This window comes from Centruroides sculpturatus, unplaced genomic scaffold (assembly GCF_000671375.1).
Source record: "Centruroides sculpturatus isolate CEXI.00-Female unplaced genomic scaffold, Cexi_2.0 scaffold1117, whole genome shotgun sequence".
In the NCBI taxonomy this organism is placed as follows: Eukaryota; Metazoa; Arthropoda; class Arachnida; order Scorpiones; family Buthidae; genus Centruroides; species Centruroides sculpturatus.
Window position 1 is genome coordinate 23,486 of NW_019385276.1, and position 25,377 is coordinate 48,862.

The 25,377-nt window shown below is 49.1% G+C and overlaps 1 protein-coding gene across 7 annotated transcripts; it reads left to right on the plus strand.

Annotated features, from left to right (window-relative positions):
- Positions 1-1,114: 1,114 nt before the first annotated feature.
- On the plus strand, positions 1,115-17,604 carry LOC111637059 (putative protein kinase C delta type homolog). Of its 7 annotated transcripts, XM_023382464.1 has the most exons (18): positions 1,115-1,163; positions 1,244-1,343; positions 3,643-3,723; positions 3,789-3,904; positions 5,605-5,846; positions 5,915-5,946; positions 6,068-6,153; positions 7,203-7,332; positions 8,633-8,734; positions 8,796-9,037; positions 10,941-11,114; positions 11,182-11,273; positions 11,349-11,411; positions 11,489-11,630; positions 11,769-11,904; positions 12,569-12,757; positions 17,107-17,247; positions 17,315-17,604. In XM_023382464.1, exons 2-18 carry the CDS (start codon positions 1,244-1,246, stop codon positions 17,587-17,589), a joined length of 2,343 nt encoding a protein of 780 aa, XP_023238232.1. In that variant the 5' UTR covers positions 1,115-1,163; the 3' UTR covers positions 17,590-17,604. The 7 variants fall into 7 exon arrangements, with proteins under 7 accessions (XP_023238232.1, XP_023238237.1, XP_023238239.1 ...); XM_023382466.1 differs by having other exon boundaries at positions 1,122-1,343; positions 11,489-11,638; positions 17,315-17,538; XM_023382468.1 differs by lacking the exon at positions 11,489-11,630 and having other exon boundaries at positions 1,122-1,343; positions 17,315-17,538.
- Positions 17,605-25,377: the final 7,773 nt, after the last annotated feature.

A 25,377-nucleotide genomic window follows, 5' to 3' on the forward strand; every position in this document is an offset into this window, starting at 1 on the left:
TTAATACGCGTAGAAAGACGATTCCAGTAGGTAGCGGAGATGTATCTTTTACGGGTGTTTGTGTCGGTGTTAAAAGAGAGTGCTGCAACTACCAACGTTCAGTGGTTTTATCCACTCGGCCAGTGGTAGGCTGGTTCACTGGGATCCCGCGGCTAGAATAAAGGCCGAAAGCGGGACGAGTGTATATAAACGTATATAAAACCGATATGAAATCGACACGTAAATGTAAATTAAGACCTTTCTGGATATAATTAAATTCAGAGAAAGGAACCGTCCAGCCTGTTTTTCTTTTTAAATTGCCGAATAAATGACAAGTTATGTTTAATATGGCCTAAAAATGCACGCAGTTTATCCTTTTCCAATTATATATATTTAATATAAGTCAATTGTATTAATAAATAGATAAGAATAAAAGTTTTATAAAATAGCGTCGAGTATAATTAAAAGCTTTGGTAAATTGATTGTACACGTTTTAAGTCATTTTTAATTTCAAGTTGATTCCAAGACCTTTTAATATTCAATAGGGCTTGGGTCGAACGTACACAATAATGAAAACATTATCGCGGCGTACAGTTGTCGCCTATTTGCGAATAAACCTCGAGTTTAATCGTAAGAATATCCTACGCAACTAGATTTTATTTCGGCACCGAATTGGAAAGATTAGAAGAGGTTTACTGCCGTATAACACTCCGTAATTCCACACACCAGATACGAAAAACCGTATCTTTAACCGAAAGAAACGGGCAAATCGTTTGGTTTACCATCTCGACCATTACCCACGACTTTTTATTTTATTACGTTTTACCGAAAATTAGCAGTTTATTTTTATCTTCCCGAGGTGTTAGTAACGTTTTGTACGTCCCGTTGCTCGGAACATTATTCCGACGGGCACTAACGGTTAATCGAAATACCATAATACGAGTAGAGGGTAATCCTTTTAACCGGCAGACGAGACAAAAAGCGGTTATATCGAACCGACGTAAGGGAGACGGAAGTTTTATCTTTTATTCAAATAAGCCGTACGTCTCCTCCCCAGCTTCCTCTTCCTGGCGCCGGACTCCGTCCATCGATCCTCCCGTTTCCCGCGGGAAGAGGGAAGGCGCCGGCGCGGAAGAATCGGTCGGCAGAGGGCGTCGGCGCACGGGCCGGGAACAACAGCCGAGGTAAGCGCGGAGGGAGCCGGGAGCCTCCGGGCCGGCGGGCCCGGTTGCCGGAACCGGAAGTGACCCGGCTGTCTCCGCAGATGTCGCCCGGAATCGTCCGAGTCAAGTTGGTGGGAGTGCGGCTGGGACGCCGGACCGCCGCAGACGATCCCTACTGCGCCGTGGCCGTTCTGCGTCCGGGTGAGTCTTCCCTCTTCCTTCTCTTCTCTCGGTCTTCGGCTCGGCATCCCTTTTCCTCCTTCTCCGCAGAAGAAGGCCTTTTCCTCCCGTCGACCCAAGGGCCGAGGCCCTTTCCTCTCCCGCCCCGACTTCTCGGCGGGTTCTTTCCTCTTCCGGTCCGCCACCGAGAGAAGGACAAAACCCATCGATCGGCCGCTTCCTCGGGCGGCGACGCCGTCTTCTTCCGCCACCGAAGGTGGGGAATCCGGTCGCATCCCGGTCCGACTTTTCGCATTTAACCCGCCGCCTTCCGTTCCCCGGACCGGACGGAGAGCCTGGCCCCCACTATTTCCTCTTTCGATTCCGAGATGCGCCGGGTTTCTTTGCCCGACGTGAGGATGCGGAGGAAACCGGCGAATCCCGTTAACGGGGGGCGGCGGGAGACGAATTTCCTCCGGAAAAAACTGAACGGGGCGTGGACGACGGGCGCCGCTCGGACCCTTTCCGGAGTTTTAAGCGGGATTATATTTTAAATTCGGACGTCGGCCTCCCGGTGTGAGGTTTCTTCGGTCCGACCGGAGGAGGCGTCGGGCCGGCGCCTTTTTCCGGAAATCGCTTTTCTGCGTCCCGGGTTTCCGGATGGACGTCCGAGCGAATTTGAAGGACTTTAAGGGAGGAAGGCGCTTAACCCCGTCGTCTCTCCGTAGATTACGGGCGGAGGGTGGACGGCGCCGCCGTTTGACCGTCTTTCCGGTAGAAGGCGCGGACGGAGAAACGAAACCCCGTTAGTCGGATTTCGTCTGCCCCGACGTACAGACGTGTTCTTTATCCCTACGAAACTCGGGAGATCTCGTCCAAAACGATCTGGCGTTTAACACGTTTTTCCGCTAATCATTTATTTTTTTATACGATTGTTTATCTTCCCGAACCTTCCGGTTCTTCCGAGTGACGATCCGGGCGCTATTTTTTCGCCAGCGTTTTATTCGTTGTTTTTGCGGCCGAGCTCCGTTTTAAATTACGCAAAGAATGGAAAGAATGCGGGCGGGCCGACCGGGGGAAGAGCGGCGGGGACCTAAAAGAAAGCGTTAGTCCGGAAAGCCCGGGGCCCGCCGGTAAAGGCGGGTGGTGATCCGTTTCCGTCGGAGGTGGGACCGCCCGGCTGCGCACCCGGACGGTCTACCGCCTTACGCCACGTCGAACGGAAATGCGTGGTAATCCGAGGCCCACCAACCGCTAATTAGGCCCGGGACTACGACGTTACTACTATAAATCCCCGTCGCCCCCGTCCTTCCTTAATTAATCTCGAGAATGGTGTTAGTTACGTAAGAGCCGAGCCCGGCTTAGGGGCAGAAGGCTCCGATTAACCGTATACGGACTTGCCGTGCCAGTCGAAAAATTTGCCCGAAAGGGGTTAGACGGACGACCGACACGACTCCGTCGCTAACGGGAAAAGTATGACGTAAGGGGCGAGACACCGCCGCTACGAGGTGGAGGAGAGTATATATTTTAAATCGAATAAATGAGATAAAAAATTGCGGCCCGGATTGTAACCACGTGGAAATAAATTATTGCCGGTTCCGCGTCACGCGTATGCCACCCCTCGGAAATTAGCCGTTATTGCCCGGGATTTAAATGGCAGGCCCGAGGTTTGTTTCCGGACGATGGCCGGCTAATAATAACACCTGGGTTGGCTTTAAAATATTGCCTTATCCAACAATATTACGGCCCCAAAACGCGCTTTTCCTAAGAGTCGTAGTGACGAAAGAATTGTCGATGGAATTGTTGGAGATCCCGGAAACCCATGCGGAGTGGTCTACGATAGGAACGAAAGGGCCGAAGAGGGACCGAAATGCCCCGAGTTAACAGCTAGACGCGGTATTAATATCGAAGGCAAACTCGGCCTGGAAACCCATGGGATTTGGCCGCTTTGGTGGCGCGGAGGTAAAAGCGGACAATTTAAAGGTATCGTTTCCGCTAAATAACGGCCCGTCGGGAGACGGGCAACCGCGGGGATTCGGACCCACCCGGGGACGACGCGCTTTATTCAAATCGTAATAGAAGGTCGAACTGCCGGTCGGAAAACACGAACGGAAGTGGTCGGTGCCAACGCCCGCTTTTATTTCTTAAGAGAGCGCGGCAAGTTTTACTTTGGCTCCTTTCCGAAGTACGGTGTTTCCTGCGCCGTTGGAAATACCTGGGTAGGCGTAAGCCACTCCGCGGTCCGAACGGAGCTTTGGGTAGGCCGTAGCCCGAGAGATAAAAATCGGTGGGCGGGGCGGAAACGGGCCGATTGCCGCCGGTGACCCTGTGAGTTTTGCAGAGAAAGAAGCTCGTCCGGCCAGAGGAACCAGCTACCTGTATCCGGAATGGAGCTCGTGCTTCGACGTCAAGAACCGTCCAGGTAAGAGAACGGATCTTCCGCCTCAGCCCGTCCGGTCCGAGCTCAGTCTTCCTGTGTCGTCGCAGGTCACGCGGTGCATTTCCTGGTGCTGACCAAGCCCGACCGTCCCCTGGCCGAGACCACCGTCGACGGAGACTGGCTGGTGGAGAGTTGCATCCGGGGAAGGACCGCCGACGCCTGGGTGAGTGCCCTTTTTCCTCTTTCCTAGGGGTCGACGTTATACGTTAAATATTTTCTGCGGGTTTTTACCGGCGCTTTCTCTTTTCTTCTCTTTCCACTCCGACCTCTCCCTCGAATATTCTCTTACCCGTGGCGGAAGCCCTATCGTCCCCGGTCGCGGGCAAATAACGGACGAGGCGGCTGCAATTTTTAATGGTCTTTCGTTTAAAACGCACGGGGTCCGGCTCCTAAGCTTCACCGCGCTCCGTACTTTTCCCCACTACCGTCCAGCCATCCGGTGTTCCGTTCGACTCCGTATTTCCAACGGAAACGGCGCCGGCCAGGTGGAAAACAGCCACCATCTTCGGCAATTAAGTACCCGGTGCCAACGGATAAAGAAAGAAGGGCGAGTGGGGGCCAGACGTAAACAAAGTGGGGCGGAGGGGAACGTCTTTCGGAGGGCGCCGGCCAGTGCCCGAAGGGTTTAAAACGCATTTAAACGGCGGACTTTACGCCTTCCGAAGGAAGGGGCGGACGGTAACCGCTTAAATAACGGTAGGGGTAATAATAGCATTTAATCGATTAGGCGTTAAGACGAGAATTACGCGGCGGCCCGACTGGTGTCAGGGGGAAGAGACGGGGAAGTCGTGCGCTAAAAATAAATTAATCGGTCTTTTTATCTGGGTTTATATATAGGAGGTGGGCTAACTGCCCAGGCGGCACCAGACGCTTACGCCGGGCCGGGGGGCGATTTCGCCCTTCCACTGGCGGAACAAAACCCATGGCTTTAAGTTATTCAAATTTTTTTAAATGTGTCCGATTAAAATGGGCGGACACCGTCCGTCTTTTCTCGGCCGCGTCCGTAATGTTATTTTATATTAAAGTCGTATAAAACGTAAGCAGTTGCGGAAGATTCGAAAAAAACTGCAAATACGTATAATGTAAAGTTACGTTTGATTAATTCCACGGTTTCTGTACATCCGAGTCCGACGGCTGGTAGTGTTCTCCGTCCATCGCAAACATTTCGGTATTTAAATTCGTCCGACCGGCGCTAGTGGTGGCGGTTGCCCCGTCCCGCCGTTAAGAAACGAGTAGTCCGCTCCCGCCTCTCTCCCCCAAATACGCGATGGAAAATACCCTCCGCCGCCCGGCCTAAATCTAATTCGACTTCCGCCGCGGGTTACGTTCGACCGTTCCTTTGTTTTTTGTCCCGTCGGCTGCTCTTTCTTCTCTTTTTAACTGCGCGGGTCTAAATATAGCGGCGCGGTAATTAAACGGCGTGTTGTTCCGGTCGTCGACCGAGACCGACGGCTCTTTAAGAAGAAAAAAAACCGACGGTCGCGCCATGTGGGAAAAGACCGCGGGACGAAGCGGTTTTAACCCCTTCCTTCCTCTTTTTTCTTTACACTTTATTTCAAAGAGTCTCGGCACAGATACAAATTACGCGCCGAGAACAAACTACGTGGCATGAAAACGCCGAGGAGAAATATTAAAATACAATTGAAATATTGACGATAGAATTATATAATACATATTCACCCGTAGATGACAAATATATATTGAACGTCGGGAACAGGGTACGTGGCACCATGCGCCAGGAAAATTAAAATAAACAGAAAAATTTTTCCAACGTATATTTACCTTTTCCTTTGTCCGGTGTCTCCTTCGGAAAACACCGAATGGGCAGACCCACCCCAAGATTTAACCCTTTTCCGTCCGCAGTTGGAACTTCGACCGGAAGGACTTCTGAACGTGCAACTCAAGTACCTATCGGAGGACGAAGAGGACAGCTCGGCCGAAGGCAGTTCCGGTTCCTCCCGTAGGGCGGGACGACCCGGGACCGGCGTGGCCAAGCGAAGAGGAGCCTTCAAGCAGCAAAAGGTGCACCGGGTCAGAGGTCACTCCTTCGCCGCCAAGTTTTTCCGACAGCCCACCTTCTGCGCCTTCTGCAAGGAGTTTTTGTGGTGAGTGCCTTCCCCTCCCTCCTTTCCGCCGCTTTCCTCCCCAGCTGAGACGCCGTTTCTCGCCGCAGGGGATTCGGAAAACAGGGATATCGATGCCAGAGTAAGTCTCTTCCTTTCCGTCTCTTCGGGGATTCCTCCCCGGGGGAATCCGAAGAGCGGTCCCGCCTTCTTTCCGGAAGGAGGGTCGGAAGTCGACGCCGTCTGACCCCGCTCGTCCGCAGAGTGCCAGATCGCCGTCCACAAGAGGTGCCACCGCAAGATCCTGGGCGAGTGTCCGGGGTCGGGAAAGGAGTCTCAGGCCACTCTGGTGAGTCTCCTTCCTTCCCTCTTCCTCTCGGGGTCGGCGGACGTTAACATTTTACCGCGGGTTAAACGGTTAAAGCGTCGCGACTTAAGGCGGGGGAACTTTAACGGGACTTAACGCCCTGGCCGGGAGGGACGGGCGTGGTGAGAACTCGTTTCGCGGGAAATAGGCCCCTGTTTCGGTGAAAAAAATCCGCGCCACCCACTACCGGCGCGGGGCGGTTCTATCCGCCGGGCCAATTAGTACTTTTTTTAAGTAAACGCCGAGGAAGAACGTCTTCGGTAAAGGAAGGATTTATTTCCGGAAGGTGCAAAATCTCGGGTCGAATTGCCGGCGGTCAAATTGGAAAAAGGCGGTGGTGGTGGGGCCCTACGCCGACGAAACAAGGGCGGATACAAGACGGGGACCGATGCTTCAATGGACGCCGAGGAAGGGAAAGAAACGGTAACGTTCGACCGAGTCCTTCCCCCGTCATCCTCGAGCCCGTTTTATAATTAAAAGAACAAAGGCCGTACCACCGCCTTCGACTGCCAAAATGCTCCGATTCGAGTTCGAGTCCCCGTTGCCTCTTTCGCTCTTCGCAGCGTTAACCTACATTAAAGCCTCCTCCCGGCGCCGGAGTTTTGTCGGCCGTTTCCGATTTCCGGATTCTGGCGGAACAGCCGGAGTAAAGGGCAGTTTATTTTCCGTTTTCCGGAATATTCGGGCGGCGGAAACGGAGCGGAATCCGGCCGTTAAGCGCCGGAGACGGTCCACATCTCCGAATAAAATCGCTCCCGGAAAGGACCGTTTTAATACCCGCAACGGTTGGGAAAAGGAGCTTATTCGCCGTCGATAAATGTAAATAAACGACGGAAAAGTACTTCTACTCGCGCCCCTCCGGGCCGTAGAAACGTCCTTCCGAAAATCGTCTGGATCCACTCCGTTTTCTCCGCCCTCCCATCTTTTTTCTTGGCTTTGTCTTCCCGCTCCGCTCGACCCTTCCGGAGGGACGAAGAGTCGAGAGGGAGCCCGGAGGACGAAACCACCCACCGCCTGGCATTTCTTGGCAGTACCTGAGGGAGAGGTTCAAGTTGGACGTTCCTCATCGCTTCCGAGTGCACAGCTACGTCAGTCCCACCTTCTGCGACCACTGCGGATCCCTTCTGTACGGCATCTTCCGCCAGGGACTCAGGTGTCGGCGTGAGTACTCTTCCTTCTCTCTCCTCCTCCTCCTCGGACCCGAAACATCGCGCTCGGAGCGTTCCGTCGTCAAGGTCGTTCCGCCCGGCGATTGGCACCCGGACCGGGCCGGACCCGGGCCGGGGAGAAAGGCGAGAACAGAGGCAGTCGATCCGTGAAGGTCTCCTATTATTAATGCCGGGTGTAATATTACCCGTTTATATTTAGTGCGGTAACGCAAATTCTCCCATTAAATAATACTTTCGCCCGCCTCTTACGCAACGAGTGAAGCCACGGCCCGTAACATTTCCTCCTTTTCGTCGTCGTTCTTTGTCGATCCACTCAAAGTGTCGTATTTTTAGAGGCAATAAAAGTAAGAAGCTCGACGAGTACTTCCTCCCGTAACGCCCGACCCGCCCACCTTCCCGGTTACGGCGCCACTCGGCCGAAAAGGGCGCCATGTCCAGAGGGGAAGTCTCCTTCCTTCCCGCCAAAAAAACCGATGTCGCTCCCACGGGAGGGGGCCCGACGGAAGGGGAGGTGGTAGATAACTCCGGGCGCCCGAAATAGCGGAGGGCCGGGTCACCGGGTCGTCGGGACGGAGAACCAGAAACCCGGTTGGCAACGAAGAGTAGGCTTCTGGGTCCGGGGGCCGCGGCTAAGCCCCTTCCCGCAGCCGCGCTCCGTTCGCCTCGCTTCGCGTCGCGCACCCGCTTCTGGCCGCTCGCCAACCTCTTCCCTTTATAAAGTCGGATCCGGCCGGCCGGAGCAAAGATGCCGGTGCTGGGATTCTCGGCCTACTCCGCTCTCTCGTCCTACGGGACCTTCCCGGGATCCCGTCGGGCTCCTCTTCCTAGCTTCACGCACCTGACGCCTTCCCGGCGGCCGCTGAGCGAGTACTCGTCCGCAGGCACGCGCTTCTACGTCGGCGGATACCAGTCGTCTTATTCTTCCGTCTGGAGCGGCGGATGTCGGACTCTGGGCCGGACCTACCGCGCCCCCCGTCCGCGTCCCGCCTACTCGGGAGCCTCGGCCTACGCCACGCTCCCCCGGGAGGGTCGGGCGCGGAGGTGGGGACCGGAAGAGAAGCCGCTGGCGGGCATTCGCCACCGGAGGACGGTGACGCCGGGCGATGGGAGAACGCGCAGGGGGGAGTCCACTCGCTCCGACGACTCGGGCATCGACATCGCCCCCTTCCGCGAGAGCGAATCGTCGGTAGACGGAGGGGCCAGACGGGAGACGGACTCGACGGTTGCGGGCGCGAAGGGGATTCCGTCCGAGGGGAGCAGCGCCGACGCCGAATCCTTGGGCTTCGTTGCAGAATGCAAGAGTAATTGTCACAAGAAATGCGAGAAACACATGCCCAACCTGTGCGGGGTCAACGAGAAGTTGCTGTCCGAGGCTCTGTCCACCGTCAAAAGAGGTAAGTCTCTCTGGCCTCTTCCTCTTCCCCCGACTTCTCCCACTGACTCCCTCTTTCGCAGGCGCGGCCGCCGCTGCCGAGGAGCCGGAAGAAGGGGAGGGACGTCGTCCCCGGCGTCCCTCCACACCGGGCAGCAACGATTCCGACGAGGGCTTCGACCATTCGCGGGACCGAGTGCTGTCGCCCACCCTGGCTTCCTGTCCCGAGAGAGAGACCGCGGGTCTGCCCCGTCTGAAATACCGGAAGTACTCGGTGGACGACTTCCACTTCCTGAAGGTGCTGGGTCGAGGCAGCTACGGAAAGGTGAGTGTCCGGTGGCGCCTCTCTCCCCGGCCGGATTCCGGAGGAGGACGAGGTCGTCGGAAACTCGATCTTCGGGAATCGCTTCCTTTCTATTCTCGGAGACGTCGCTTTACGCAAAGCGCGGCCGCGTCGCGTCGCCTGGGCCCCACCGGCGGCATTTCTGGGCCCGGTCCAGACACTTCCCGCACGCGTTTCCTCCGCCCACTTTCGGCCAGTCCGTTCCGGGGTCCGGCCGGGACCCAGGGCGCCGAGGGTCGGGGTGCCGAATCGGGCGAAGTAAGACGAGTCGCTCGACTCTTGGGAAGGTGCCCGGAAGCCCGGCCAGAGAATTCGTGCCAATCCGGCGCGCGCGCTTTCTCTCCGGGTGGCGGGACCCGATTCGAAATCGGGCGAGAAGATTCCGAGGCGGCTAATCGAGGCCGGGTGGAGCGACCAAACTACTTCCGGAAAGGCGCAGACCGGAAGTAGTTTGGTAGCGTTATTTACCCGTGGCCGCCGAGAAAGGGTAATTAGCGCGCCACGACGGAACGGCTCCTTCCGGTAAAGGACGGATTGCCAGGTTTTCCGCGGTAGCGACGATTCTGGAAATGAATAAACTTCCGGGTCGGCGAGTTGGGGCGGGAGGGACCGTGTCCGGAATTTGGAATTTCTCCGGGGCGACGGGGAGGAACGGAAATCCACATTTTCGGCCACCGACCCTTCTCCGGTCGACCGGAGAAGGGTCGGTGGCCGAAAATGTGGATTTGCCGGGAGATGGAAAAGTGGGGGAAAGACGCGGCCTCTTCCGTTGGGTTCCGGAAACGGCCGGAGAAGACGACCGTTTTCCCCGGCGGAAGAAGAAAATATCGCGGAAAACGTCGCGACATTTTCGATAATTTTTTTGGCAAGGCGAAACGCCTTTACAATGCTTACGTAAAGCGGCGATAAACCCGTTTATTTAACGAATGCCCTTCGGCCGGGTCTTCCTCTGGTAACTTCGGGGGTGGTCCGTAGTCGGTTCCGACGGCCGGTCGGGAGACGTCCGACTATCCGGTTTCTCGGAGATTTCTCGGGAGGGGAACCGCCATTTCCATAAACGGGCAGAAAAGGACGGGGGAACCGCCCGATCTTCGCGGCGCGACGAACTTTCGTCGACAAAAGTTGCGCAAGGCGGCCGCCTCCCGGTGCCAAATTTTTCCCGACGGCGACGTTACGTAAGCTTCGTCCGGGGGGCGGCGCGAGCGCTTTTCTAAATTCGGTAGTAACCCGAGGTGTCGGCGGAGCGAAAGCGAACGGGCACCGGGCGTTTGTCGACGTCGTCTTTTCCCAAAGCGAGAAAAAGACAAAGGAGATATTTTGGGGGGAAATTGGCAAAAATACCGGCGTTTACAACGGATTTTCTGCCAGAAATGTCTGAGAATTTCTCGACGAATTGTTTTCCTCCGAATCACCCCGCCTGGTGCGTTCCGGCCTCCAAAGAAGGGAAGATCGCAAACCCTTTTCCCGTTAATCCGATTAACGGGAAAAGGGCTTAAAATCCCCTCTTCGGCGCCGAAAGACGGCTCCGCGGATTGGCGGAAAGGGTCACTCACGCCCTTCTCCTGACGGCGGACCCCGAGCTTTTCTCGGTTCCTTTACTCCTTACAGTCTTTTCCTTGCCTTTGTAATCAATAAAAGTTTATTGTTGTTATAACGTCCGACCACCGATAAAACGTAAATAATACAAAAGGTGGTTGGTTCTTCCGGTTGGCTTCGTTCTCTACCCGGGTACTTTTTGTGCGGCGCAGAATAGCCTCCCCGCCTCCTTAATCGACCGAATTAACCAAAGAAGTGGAATCTTGGAATTTGGCGGCCGCGCCCCTAATTAATTCTTCGATTACGTTGGGATGGACGCGTTTTTAAATTCTCGGCCTTCCTCCGTCAGGTGATGTTGGCCGAGCTGAAGAACGGCAGCGAGTATTTCGCCGTCAAGTGCCTGAAGAAAGACGTCATTCTGGAGGGGAACGACGTGGAGTGCACCAAGATCGAGAAGAAGGTCCTGGTCCTGGGCACCGCCCACCCTTACATCTGCAAGTTGTTCTGCACCTTCCAGACTCAGGTGAGCCGGCGGTTTCTTTGGCTCCGGTCGTCTCCCGACTTTCTCCTCACCTCCGGTCTTTCCGCAGAGCCACGTCTTCTTCGTCATGGAGTACCTGAGCGGAGGCGACCTGATGTTCCACATCCAACAGTCGGGTAGGTTCGACCAGGAGAGGGCCAGGTGAGTCTGCCGACTCCTTCCCTTGGTTCCCACTCGCCTCCCGTCGGGCTCTCACCTTCCGTTTTTTCCCGGCAGGTTCTACGCCGCCGAGATCGCCTCCGCCCTGAAGTTTCTGCACAAGAAGGGCATCGTCTACAGGTGAGCGGGCGGGACCGCCCGGGAGGCGGAACCGGAAGAGGAGGGAGCCCTTTGTAAGCCGTGTTTTTTCTGCGCAGGGACGCCAAACTAGACAATATCGTGCTGGACGCGGAGGGTCACGTCCGCTTGGTGGACTTCGGGTTTTGCAAGTTTCGCATTTACAGGAAGGAGTGCCTGCCGAAGAATCTGTGCGGCACGCCCGATTACATGGCCCCCGAAGTACGTAGGTGTGGAATCGCGCCGCGCGGTCCTCCCCTTCCCCCACTAACCGCTAACCGGCGTCCGCTAACACCTCCGCGGGTGACCTAACTTTTCTAGACTAGTCTCGCGGCCAGTGACGTGCCGGTAACTTTTCAGGGACCTCAAGCTGGACAACGTCATGCTGGACGTCGCGGGACACGTCAAGCTCAGCGACTTCGGCATGTGCAAGTGCAAGCTGCCCGAAGACCGGACGGCCACCTTCTGCGGGACACCCGACTACATCGCTCCCGAGGTGAGTGCGCCGCCGCCGGCGGAGGCCGGGTCTCTCCTCCCTCCCGATTCCCGTCCGCGGCGCGGTTGGGAGGCGGAAGGAGGAAACGACCCGACGGGAAGAGCGGAGTCGCCGTTTTCTGCCCGGGAGGGCGGAGACGGGGGGAAAGAAGGAAAGCGACCAACGGGAGTTTTCGTCGGAACACTACCGGTTTTCGAACTTGGAAAAATATTTGTTTTGAGTTCGAAAATAACCGGCGGAGAATTCGGGGGAAGAGAACTTCCGGGGGAGAGAAACGCCGTCTGCCGACCTTCGACGTCGAGGCGGGTTTACCCCAAAAGTCTCGGGTCGACTCCGGGTTATTTAACGGGCGGCGCTCCCGTTTATCGGGTAAATTCGGTGGAGAGAGGCGACGCGAAACGAAGATTACGGAGGGCGTCGGCAGACGTTTCCCACCCGCCGGAAGTCTGTAGAAACGCTTTCCTTGGCCCGGCTCCCGGAGACGACTCGTCCGCCGCGGCGGCTGGAGCGCTGCACGCGGACCCCACCCTTCTCCCCTAACCGCTAACTCTCTTTTGTTTGCGCGTCGGCCGCCACCGCCCTCTTCCGTCCCCCGCCGGGGGAATAGGAAGGGAGCGGCGGCCGTAGAAACGGAAAGATACTAACCGGGGGGACGACGTTTCAGATCATCCGGGGTCAGAAGTACAACCAGTCGGTGGACTGGTGGGCCTTCGGGGTGCTGCTGTACGAGATGTTGGTGGGTCAGTCGCCCTTCGCCGGAAGCGACGAGGAGGAGCTCTTCTGGTCCATCTGCAACGAAGAGGCCTACTACCCCCGATTCCTCAGCAAAGAAGCCAAACATCTCCTGGTCTTGGTGAGTTTCTTTCTCTTCTCTCTCGTTATTTCCGGTCGGCCTCCGCCGGGGAACCCAGGCCTTTCTCGGAGAATTTCATCGGAAGGGATTCGACTAAAGTACTTTTGCCCAACCGTCCGATAAACAGAATAAAGACGGGAGGCGCCGACAAATTTGCCGCCTATTTTACAAACGGCCCAATTACGGTGGAAAATATAATAGGGCCGCGGAAGGGCGGTGGTCCGTTCGTCCGGAATACCTCCCGCTCCTAGGGTCACGGACGGGCGGGACCGACCGCCTGGAAGAACTTTCAGGGTTTTCGACCGGCGAAACCCGTAAGCTGGAAAGGCGGCGTAAGGGGAGGAAGAGCGAAGGGAACGTAAGACCGCGGGTGAAAACGGTTTATGGCGGTTTCGATGTAACCCGAAGTTTTCGCCAAAGTGGCCCCACGACTCGGACTCTACCGACTTTTGTCCAGCGATTGGTTTTCTCCTTTGGTGAAAGCAGAAAACGAAAAGAATTTCGATTTGTCGCCCGGTGGTAAAAATGAAACTCGGTTCTCGTTTACAAATTGCCGGTAATATAAATATTACGACTTTATACAATTTTGCATTATCTACGTTATAAAGCGTATTGTAATTGATAATCACCCGACGGATGCCGAGAGTTTTCTTCTAGCTTTTACGCAACGGGAAATTAACCTACGCAGTCGAAATACAAATACTACTCGCGTTTCCTCGGTCGACCATGGCTTCACTGACGAGCACTCGGCTTTGAAGGGGAGGAGAACTTTACCGTTCTACTGTATAAATGAACTTTTTTCCTCTTTCAATGTTCGTATAGTTTTCTTTCTACAATACGCGGTCCGTTCGGCAATCCCAATTTGTGTAATTGTATTTAACGTTATTCTAGTCTTTAGTAGTCTTTCTCCTACGTAATAACGCGTTGGTATACGACCGAGTTGGAATTTACGCTATTGATTTCTGAAATTGGATACAGTATTGGACTTTTAACCGCTCCTTCTACGGCGCTGTCCGTGTCCGAGCTAATACCGTATTAAACCATATTTTTAATATATCGCCTTTTAATTATATTGTAACTAACCTTTTCGTGTAAAAACATTCCGTACGAAATTTTTAATAATACAGGTGACCCCCGTATAACACGGTGGTTTTATAGCACGGGTTCACTCTAACACGGTTCGGGAATTGGGTAAAACCCTCGTACAACATGAAATGTAATAAAGGGTGCGTTCGTTTATACCTCCGCGTAACTCAGCGCGAGCATTCTAATTGTTTTCGCGGCTACTTTCAATGCTCTTTCAACAAATAATCCATTTAATGGTTAAATTTTACAATTGGGAACCTTCTTTTGCCTCTAAAAGCTCATTTTAGAATTATAGATTCCTCCATCACGATACTATCGATAGTGCGGGCGCCGCCATCTTTCTTTCGTCGTCGTTCCTAAATGCCTACAAACAGCGGCGCACTGGGAGTGCGCCGCTGTTTGTATGGGCGACCGCTATTAACGAACGCACCCAAAAACTGTTACAAGTTGATGATGCCCATTCTGAGATCAACTTAAGTTCAGAGGATTATTCATCCTATATGATGATGCTCGTGCTGAGATCATCATATAGGATGAATAATCCTCTGGTAAAATATTTACTTAAATTAATAAATAAGTATTTTACCTATGAAAAAAATGAATAATAAATCCGATTTAAATAAGGATTTAACAGCATGTTTTTTTTTTTAATTTTTGGAACCTAAACCCCTTTTGCACTAGTTCTTTGTTTCGTATAACACGGATTCGCATAACACGGAAATTTTTTGGAACGTAACTCCCGTGTTATACGGGGGTTACCTGTATTTTAATTATAAATTATTGTATTCAAATCGAATACGTTAATTTCGTATCGTTTAAAAGCTACAAAAACAATATTCCAGTCCACCGGATAATTATAAATTATAATATTCTTTATTACGGGGTTGTCCAACCTTTTTTTCCTAATGGGCCAAATTAAAATTTACGTATATTCGGCGGGCCCCAAAGATACTTTATATAAATATATACTTTTAAAAAGTTTCGAAATGTCAATATCAAATATATATAATTACGTAAAATACTGCGAGATTAGCCGGGGTAGATGGTCCCCTGGGTCCCCGGCTCGGCAACGGGTAAGTTCGCTTTAGGGTGTTCCGGATACGTCGGGACGGAAGTCTTCTCCGTCCGTGGAGTCCGTCTGGCCATGGCCGTTCCGGGGCTGGGGGTATTCGCGGGTATGTGGCTCCGGAGGAAGTCCACCCCGACTCGAGTTGTCGCCTCTCTTTTACCGATTTAGCTGGGAAAGAGTCGGGCCATCGACCGTTTGGCCGCTCGTCCGCGGGTGTGCCAGCCGTCGACGACGTAAAACTGTCGTTATACGGAGCCGTCGCCACCGTATTTGGTTCGAGACTCTTACGCTTCCTTCTATTCACGCGTCGACCATCGACGTTCTCCTCCTTTAACACCGAGCTGTTTATCGTTTAGTACTGGGATGTTATATTTCTCGGCCAGTCGTCGATAGTACGGGTCCCGCGCGATGTCGTCTTTACCGTGCTTACGATTTTTCTTAATTTTACGTAAAATCGCGCCTCGATCCTCGCAATATTGTACTATTGACAGTAAAAAAAATTATACTGGCACAAAATAAAAATAAATTCGACGCGATTTCTAATATGGCCTTTCTTTTATAATATTGTCGGTATCCACTTTTACGCTACTATTCTTAGTTCTAAGAATGTTAGTTTAATGGGAATCACTCGACCTACTTCTTTCGGCAATTTTGATGTCGGCAACAGTACGTTACGCGTGTGGGGTAGTGCAGTTTTCTAGCACCGATTACGTCATTACGACATCGACGTGTATGGAGTGAAACGAAAATGTACCTTAAAAATATTAAGTGGGCCGCGGGTTGGACGTCCCTGCTTTATTATAAAGATTTAGATATTGTAAAATACTGTATTATATACTGCTCTAACATTTATATTACCAATTTGTAGATGAAAACCGACCAGGAGTATAAATCCGAAATGTATATTACGCCATCAATACATACGCTACTAAAAGTCTGAAAAAAAAAATACAAGAAAAACATCCGGCAACGAGTTGCTTAACTTTCCCGGCGACTGGTCCGTTACGATATTGTATTTAAAATCTTTTAACATTTTTAATTATTATAAAATGGTAAAGACTTAATTTTTGAGGATGCAGACGAATTTTAAATATTAAAAAAAAGAAAGATTGTAAATACTAACAAGTAAAATCTTCATTAAGTTCGACCCCGCGCCAGCTACCACGCGCCATCCCCCTCTATCCATTCCCCGAACTTTTTACCTCCGAAATTCAATAGCATCGATGCCCCTTATACACTACCGTATCGTATTTCGCCCTTCGTCTTCGCCCCGTCCCGAGATATTAAACGAAATACACGCCAACACGCGAGTACTGTACTATACGTACCCACGAAATATCGGGTCGAATTTGACACGATTCCAATACTTTCCCCGTATACGTAACAGCCGGGAAAGCAAAAACGGCGTAAGATACGGCCACGGTTCTAAGAATGCCACCTCCCGAAAGAGAATAGAAATAAAATAAAAAGTTTGGCTAAAACCGGGCGACGGATTACCGAATTATCGCCGTTTTTTCTGCCTTTAAAGAACGACGTCGTTCTTTTTGAATTTACGCCGAGGGAACTTTTTGTTTATAGGGGTGCGCGTCGGTCGAAGGGAGACGCGCGCCCCTATTTTATCGGTATTACTTCTCGGGAAAAAGTACAAATCGAAAGTCGGTGACGGCTCCGGGGGTATCGGGGAAAGCGAATTAATGCCATTTTAGTAAATTGCGGCGACGTTTCCCATCGAAAACTTTCCTCCTCCGCCGTAACGTTACGTAAATCCGGCGGCCGCTCGGGTGTCGGAAATGAGGCGTCGATTAGTGGCCTAACTGGAAGGTAGAGGCCCGACGGGAGTCGGCCCTTTCTCAGTTTCTTCGCGCCCAAATAGGGACCGGTTTCCGGTAGAAACTTCTCTCGGCGGAATACTCGCCCTTTCTTCGCTCGTCCGTTTTACCACCCCGGTTGGATCCACCCGCGGAAGGGACCCGGGCGGAGCCTTGGACGGAAATTCGGCCTCCGTTTAAATGTTAGACTGCTAAAAACTCGGAGGGTTAACCTCCGAGGATCGACCGTCGGGTGTTAAAGCGGCCTTAGTCCGCCGCCGTCCGTCTTTCCACCTTTTCTATAAACGCGAGGAGATTTACTTAGATTTAAAGAGTCGGCGCCGTCCGTGGTTTTCCGGCTTATTTGTTCTCTTCTCCGGCCTCAGTTGCTGAACAAGACGGCCGACTGTCGCCTGGGAATGCCCGACTGTCCGGCGGGGGACGTGTGTCGCCAGCCGTTCTTCGCCAGCGTCGACTGGGACAAGGTGGAGAGGAAGGAGCTGAGGCCTCCCTTCAGACCCAATCTGGTAAGTCCCTTTCATTCCGCCGTTCCTCTTCTCGCCTCCCGGCACTCATCTCTTTTCTTCCCCGCAGAGAGGACCCGGAGACGTGGGAAACTTCGACGTCGACTTCACCGCGGAGAAGGCGCAGCTGACGCCGGTGGCGGCGGACATCCTGGCTTCCATGGACCAGACGCAGTTCCGAGGTTTCACCTACACCAACCCCAACGTCACCGAGTGACGTCTGTACATAATTTTTATCTGTTTTGTAACCGACCTCCGCCGCGCGCGCGTATCAATAAACTCTTTTTACCAAAACTCGTTTGGTCTCTGCCGGTCTCCGTCCGATCGGGAAAGGACCAGGGATAACGCGAGACGAAATCTCTGACTTCTCCCCCGTCTCGACGCCAAATTACGGATTCGGGGAGAAATCGGCGGAACGAGGAAATTTAGTGGAGTTTTCCGGCCGCGCTTTCTCTCAAACGTGCTCGCGCCACCACACCCTACAGTGGACATTTGTTTCTATGGACTGTCAGTTTTTAGATACGACCAACAAAGCTATTTACTTTTTCCGTTTTTATAAGGGATTTCTGTTCTCTTTTGGGGTTTTCATCCGGGAAGATTGGCAACACTGTCTCGACGTCCTTTCCTAATCAAATTTCGAGACTCCGAATCCGATTAATCGGAAGAAGCGAGTTTCGCGCACCGCCAACTCCGCAGAATTTGTTTCTTTTTCGGAAGAAACCTTAGGCGTGGCCGGCCCAGACGACTTTTCCTCCGCGCCATATACAACGCCGTTTTCCGGGTCGGGCCGGAATTTATTTATTCCGGTCGTCCGGAGCCACGGAAAGCGGAACGAACGGCGGTTTCTACCTAGCGAAAATTTCCACTCCGCGGCCACCGTTCGGCCTATAGACGAGCCGATACCGTTTTATTATATTTAAATTTGACGGCGATAATTTAAAAAAATGTGGCTAAAATTTATTATTTCAAACAAATTTGTTTTAATAATGACGATAAATTGAACGGCGGGAGCGTAACAAAAGCTTTCGTCCGGCTCCTTCGAACGGCACAAAAATCGATGGGGCCTATTACGAGTATATAAGGTAAAATGTTCGTCGTACAAACGTAGTAAGGAAACAAGATGGCCGCAATATCGACGTCATTTACTTTTATGGCAAAAATCCATTCCGAATTTACACGCGTCTAAAAGTACGTTTTGTCGTCCGTTCGATTAATTTGAGTCCGGGTGGAACTGGTTGCCATTTGTTCTACTTAGAAAGCCCTTGGCTTCCTCGCTCCCGCTATCGACTATTTTTAACCCGGACGGTTAGTAAAGAAATAAGCCGGACGGACGGAGACTATTTTCGCAGTTTCGTGTCCCCAGAGACGTTTAGACATTATAAACCCGGCTAACTCGATTCGGACCGTATTAAGAAAAGGATTAATGGATAGACTGGAAATTTAAATATTTTTGTAAATAGTCTTAACTTCTAATTTGAAGAATTTTAATTTTACTGGAGATACATACCACCCCGTTATCTCTCCACCTTTCCACCTTTAATCACCAAAATTTAACAGCATCTATCCCCCTAATAGACAAATTTTTTTCAGAAATTTTCGACATAAAGCACCGGAGTTATTAAGCTTCGAAGAGAATGAACGAAATCGTGGCCCGACACGCATACGCACTATCGTCCATAGAAAAAAAGAAAACGATTTTTTCGTTTCTCGACGTCCCGAGTCGGAAAATGTAAAAATCTCGAGGGATGACATTTTCTCTCTGTTATATTCTATATAACGGAGCCGGGAATGTAAGCAACGACGGATCACTTCGTCTTTTACAGAAACAAACCAAAGTGGATTGACCGCGTCTTACGAAATATCGCAAATAATTGCGGAAAATGCACTCGCACTGGTCGAAAATGTTACGCGGCCTTCTTTGAAAACCCGCGTTGCGTAAAGATTCGGAGAATAGACGATCCGATATGGAAAAGTCGGTAAACAATTAATTCCGAATTCCTATCGACCGTCTATAATAAGCGATTATAGAGATATTCTTACGGAAAACGTCCGTTTCGTACAAGATCGGTCGCAAACTTTGCGAAGAGTTCTGTTGGTAAAACTTTTAGAAACCGATCCCGCCCATTCTAATCAATCTAAGGAGAAGAATTTCGACGACACGCCCGAGTTAACAGTAAAAAAAAACACGCAGAACATTTATCGAAACAAAAGAACTAAGCCGATTTTCAATTTATTTTTATTAAAAGTTCCGAGACAGGCGACGAAAATACCCACGAACTCGAGAACCACGGTGCAACGACCAAAGCGAGTACAAATTTGAAAGAGGTGGGATAGCCGAATCAAACACAATCGCATCCGAAAGCGTGGTCCGAAACGGCTAAAATACTGTTAAGCCCGGACTCCGTATTACCCGAAAACGGAGCTGGAGCGTACAGAGTTTTCGTTTAACTGGACTCTACGAAATCACACCGAAATGCGCGTAGATCAGTCGCTCGGTTCTGTAATTGTCGTAGAGTCAAACACGGACGACGCTACGGATTTTTCGCGCTTTCTCCGCATTTATTAACAATTAAATCGTCGATACATTCGAAACAATAGCATTAATAAATTCGCCTTACATATTCGCTCACGCGATCGCTTAGGACTATCCATTAAATCGTATAAATGCCATATGGTCTTACCTCTTTTGTCCCGCTACCACTGACTGAACTTTCCCGAATCTTTTTTCTCTCTATTCGAGCGATCTCTGTACTGTACCTCCCACTTGTGTTTAAACGATTCCGCTTTAGGAGTTCGATGCAGAATATCAAACTTTCTTATCATTCAATCCAAATTTCGTGTCAATCGCTTCCATGTCGCGCGTTTCAATGACGACGTATCTTTGAATTCTTTAAGTTTTTGTCTTACAGACATTAGTATTTTCTAACTTCTTGGATAAATAATTCCAAATCTATTTGTTTCTTCATCCTTTTCGCTACAATCAAAGTATAATACGCCGGACTACGCGTCACGAATTCACGCGTTTTTATTTCGGTCGCGGAACGAAAAGAAATAGTTAAATAATTGTTAACGCAGCTTTCGGTCTCGTTTCTGTCCAACCCAACGTTCCAAAACTGAAAATTTCGTCAGTTTGGCTTTCAGTTGTTCGATTTCGTCGCGAATCCCGGTAATGCCAAGTCCAGGCTTTAGCCTTCTACCACTCGGCATTTAGCAAAGGAGTAACCAACAAAATCTTCGGAAGAGTACAATTGATATCAAACTCAATTTAAATCCAAACATTAAACTATTATTATTTTATTTTCGGGTTCGAGACAGAAAATCTCCATTTATTAAAATCTTAGAACATTTCGGTTTTAAAAGATATTTTAATAGTCGCAGAAAAATTTTTAACTTTTATATTAACAATTCTTTCGTTTATAAAAAACCGAATATTTTTAACGAATAAAACTATTCGTTTTTTTGTTAAAAATACAACCAGTTCGCCAACGAGGGTTTTTTCCTCTTTCCGCCCCGTGGGCACCGAGAGCCTATTTTATCGAGCCCGTTACGGGTTCGGCCGGGCCCACAATGGGACGGGGCCCGGACGTATCCGGACGGACTACCCCCGAAAATTTCCTAGATAATTTTCTACCCGTTGGGTTTCGATCCCGGGTCCCCGAGCGGTAGGCCGCCACCTTAACCGTCTGCGGAAAGCGGCTAACCAGAGAGTTTCTACGGCTGGCGCTTTCGAAGAAGAAAATGGCCGATTTTGTGAATGGATGAAAACGGAATGCCAAATAAATTGTGCGTATATGTTAAAAATGATTAAAGTATATACAAGTAATTTAATAATTTCCGATTTTGAAAATAAAGCATTTTAAACTTATTGTAGGAAGATTCTTTTTTGTTGAATATCTAGGTAGCGATAACATTTACCTTTGGAACCGACCTAAAAAGGTCGATTACAGCTTTTCAGGACCCGCCGCCGGAACAAGAGTCTAGCTCTCGGGTCTAAATTATGCCGCTACGGCCAACAGCGGCAACTCGATTTGTCCTCGTTGAAAATGGAATGCAGTATATGCAATTTAAAGTACAAGTTTAAGCATAAAAAGGACTAACAGGAATGATGGTTATAAATAGGCTTATCATATATTTCTTTCTTTCAAACCGGGACAATTATGAGAAAATACCCACAACAGAAAATAAAACACTTTTATAAAAATAAAAAATGTTTTATTTTTATAAATACATTCGTTGCGCCTTTATCAAATAGAAAAGGCACATTATGCCCAAAAATTGTTGGGTACCTTTTTGCACATCGTACGATGGATCTAAGACTTGTCCCGAAGGATTAAAAGCTACATTTCACGAATTCCCATTAGACAGAGTGGTTAAAGGTTATATTACGACAAGGAAATAAAAAGGATGGCCGCCGAATACTGTCGAATTCAGATATGTTTTGACAAGATTTAACAGTGATCCAATTAAGTCATTCTTTAGCTGTATTCGTCAGTTTAACGAAGGAAATGACAAATTACATGCACGATCAGCAGCAGATCGTGCATCTAATTTTTCATTTCTTACATCATCTCTTACAACACAAATTACTTCAAAAGTTGCGCGGAATGGAAATGCACCACGCTCTTCTTTCTCCTCAAAGTTGTTACCTGTTACGACAGAAACCGATTGTAATGTTATACTGTAAATTGCACGATTCTTCACCCAATGTTTTGCAAAAATTGCCGTCCTTCGCGCGAGACTGCAGTGTTCCCCGCACAATTGAAAATGCTTCTCCGGCAGTTATCAGCGGTTATTTATAGTGCTCGAAGAGAAGGTTGTTTGCTACGAGTGCCTCGAAATCCTCAACCATCCAGCGAGTAACGGAGCTCTTTTTGTTTAATATCAAACCGGGATAGAGGACAGCTTCGGTATCCAAGACTAGCGTTGGTGGTAGTAGTTAGAAAATTTTCTAACTACTACCACCAACGCTGGTCTTGGCACCAACAACTTTCAAACCAGCCTGGCAAGGATTGGTGAATCTCGGTACGTCGCGACGTATAGAGATTCACCAATCCTTGCCAGGCTGGTTTGAAAGTTACGCTTGTAAAGGTCATTTTGCCATACTCGAAAAACTGTCCAGTACCGTGGTGTAAGACTAACACTGGAAGCGCGAATTCGAATCACAATAATCAAATGTGCAATACAATAGCAGAGTTTGTTCTTTTCTGATAAATTGGACTGGACAGTTAAATCAAACTGTGGAAAAAGTTCTCAGACTGCAGCGTAAGCTCATTTCAAGAAAAGTATTAAAAGTCTAATTTTGTCTACTTCATATTTGTAAATTTTTGATGAGGAAGAAGCGTCAATACATTTCTGTTCTTTGCATTTTATAAAATTCAGTCAAAAACGTAACTGTCATAATAAACTGTGCTCTTTGAATAAATTAATTTTTCCTCTGTAACGAGCTTTCGCTTTTTCTATAAAGAATTTTATTTATATTAGAGACGTAAACTGCAGCAATGTCACTTTTACCATAGCTATACCTTGTACTTTTAATTTCGACTTTAAAACAATTTCTGTTGCTTTTGTTTTTATATCGGTATTTATTCTTACAGAGTCTCGATTAACAAAGGTAATAATTTTATAACAGATTTAATACGCAGCATCTTAAAAAATTGTCATATACAGTCCGAAAATGTGAACTTTTTATAACACAGTATATACTGTAGTTAATCTAGTTTTTCTAAGTTTACGTTCAGAATTTATCGAGTAAAAAAAAAATAGCAAAAGTCGATAAGGCTTCTAACTACGACCAGAAACTGACAAATCCAGTTGCCGCTGTTCGTCGTAGCGGCATAATTTAGAACTAATGTGTACCTGGGAGCTAGACTCTTGTTGGCCGGCGAGTTGGAAGCGCGTACGCGTTCTTTCGGCCCGCGGTGGCCGGACGCACCCCAATACCCCGTTCGCACCGAGCATTTCGATCTAGATTGTGATCGAGGTCGGCGACTATGCCGTGGTGCCACCTCTCTCCACCGTTTCAATCTCGAATGAAACGGGGTTCAATCGCGATCGACTCGAGAGAGTTCTCGAAACTAGATCCAGTCATAAGGGTGCGACTATGCAGACGCGAATTTAGAGCCAGCGAGAGGTTGCGAGCGATTTAGTTTTCGCAAAGGAAAACCATGCACAAACGAGAAGCGAGAAATAACGCTGGCGAGAGCGAATTTCTGGTTCTCGCACATATCTGACAGGTTTTGATATTTATCGCGTCTCTTCTCGCCACATATTCTCGCTCGCTCGCGTCTGCATAGTCGCAGCCTAAGAGAGATCCCACAATCCCACGCGCACGAGAAAACACAAGATGGCTGCGGAACACGTGTCGGGCTATCGATAGAGAAATAAAAAAAAATACTGTATTTCGAGAAACGATGACATCCGTCTATTATTAGATATATGGCAAGAAATAGTATTTTATTTATTTTTAATCAAAACTTCCATTTTGTTTGTTGGTGTTGGTGACTTACCGCGTAGTTATGTCAGTTTTATCATCGCGTATAATAGCCGGGTTCTTCTCGACCGGAGCACGACGTTCGACTGGCAACAGTCACAATCCAAATAGTTCGATCTCGATTTATCTACAGAGTCGTGGATTGTGCGCGAACGTAGTATAAGAATGCAAAATAGTATCTGGGTTGGCAAATTGGAAAGTCCAAAAATCGCCAAAATCTCCTCCTATTTCTTCATCCGGAACTGCAGACGCTGGCAGAGAAAAATGCTGGAGCTAGAAAGCTCAACTTTAAATTCTTAAGCATCTCTGGTTATCAGCCAGGTGCCGGCGAATCTTCCGGGTCGATAAGTCAAAGTTTGCGACGATTTCCCATAGAGCTAGTTCAGTTTTACGGCTTAATTTTATGCTTATAAAAATAAAATTGCACGGAAAGAAATGAATTTCATTCAAAATGTTACTCGGAATTATAAAAGTTCAAATTTATGCCAATTAAAACTTCTTATAACAATTTTTCTAAACGGCGTATCGAAAGCGTTCGATTGGCAGCGCATTTGATCCGCTGAATAATTAAACAGAAACACGTGAAATGTGAAAAAATTTATGCAGAGTAAAAACTTATGACAATTTAGACTACCAAACAAAAATTTTGACTGTTAAGATAAGCTTGGCGCTTGGAAGCGGTACACACAAGTTTTTGCCCTTATTATTGTTTAGTACATTTCGCCTCCGAGCGCCAAGCTTATGTTTACCAAAAAACAAAACTGCCAAGAAAACTTTTGACCGTCGTCTAAATTGTCATAAATTCTTTTACATACTTTTTACGTTAATAAAATTATGAACGAACGAACGTCTCTCGGTATAAACTTCGAAAAAGGTTCTCGGCACCACGGATTTCGGCGTTGTCTCTGGCCTAGTACCGAAGAACCAGAGTTCGAGTCCGATGTTTATTTCCACCAGAGGACGTCTATAAAACGACATGCGCCTCTATAAGGCGCTTCCATTATTTCCTACGATACGTTGTTCTTCGTAAGTTTTTAGTAGTAAGAACCCGACGACGATATACAGTATAAAATAAAACACGATTATTATATGAAAGTAAAGAAACGTAATTGAAACAAGTACAGGTAACCCCCGTATAACACGATAGTTACGTTCCAAAAAATTGCCGTGTTATGCGAATCCGTGTTATACGAATCAAAGAACTAATACGAAAAGGAGGGTTAGATTCCAAAGATTAAAAAACATGCTAGTATATTTTCATAATTAAGATAAATAACTTCATTAAAATTTTTGAAGTGATACATATTAATATAAATTAAACAATGTTTTCATCGTCATCACTAAAAACACTATTAATTAACCGAGAGCGTTTTCTTTTTGGCAAGTTATCCTTATCCTCTGAGCATTTTTCTGCATTATCTTCAGATCCATGCTTTACCTTTTGCAAAATGTATGTAATTTTAGATTGCTCGCTTCTAGTTAAAAGATCTTTATAAATTTCCTTATATGGTGCCAAGCACTTATGAAGAATAAAGCAAGTATGGAATAAGGAAAAAACATTCGGCAACATCAGAAGCAGAAGCGTCGATATCTGGCAACATTGAAACAAGTTTCGAGAAGGACCACGTGTATCGACAGAAGGC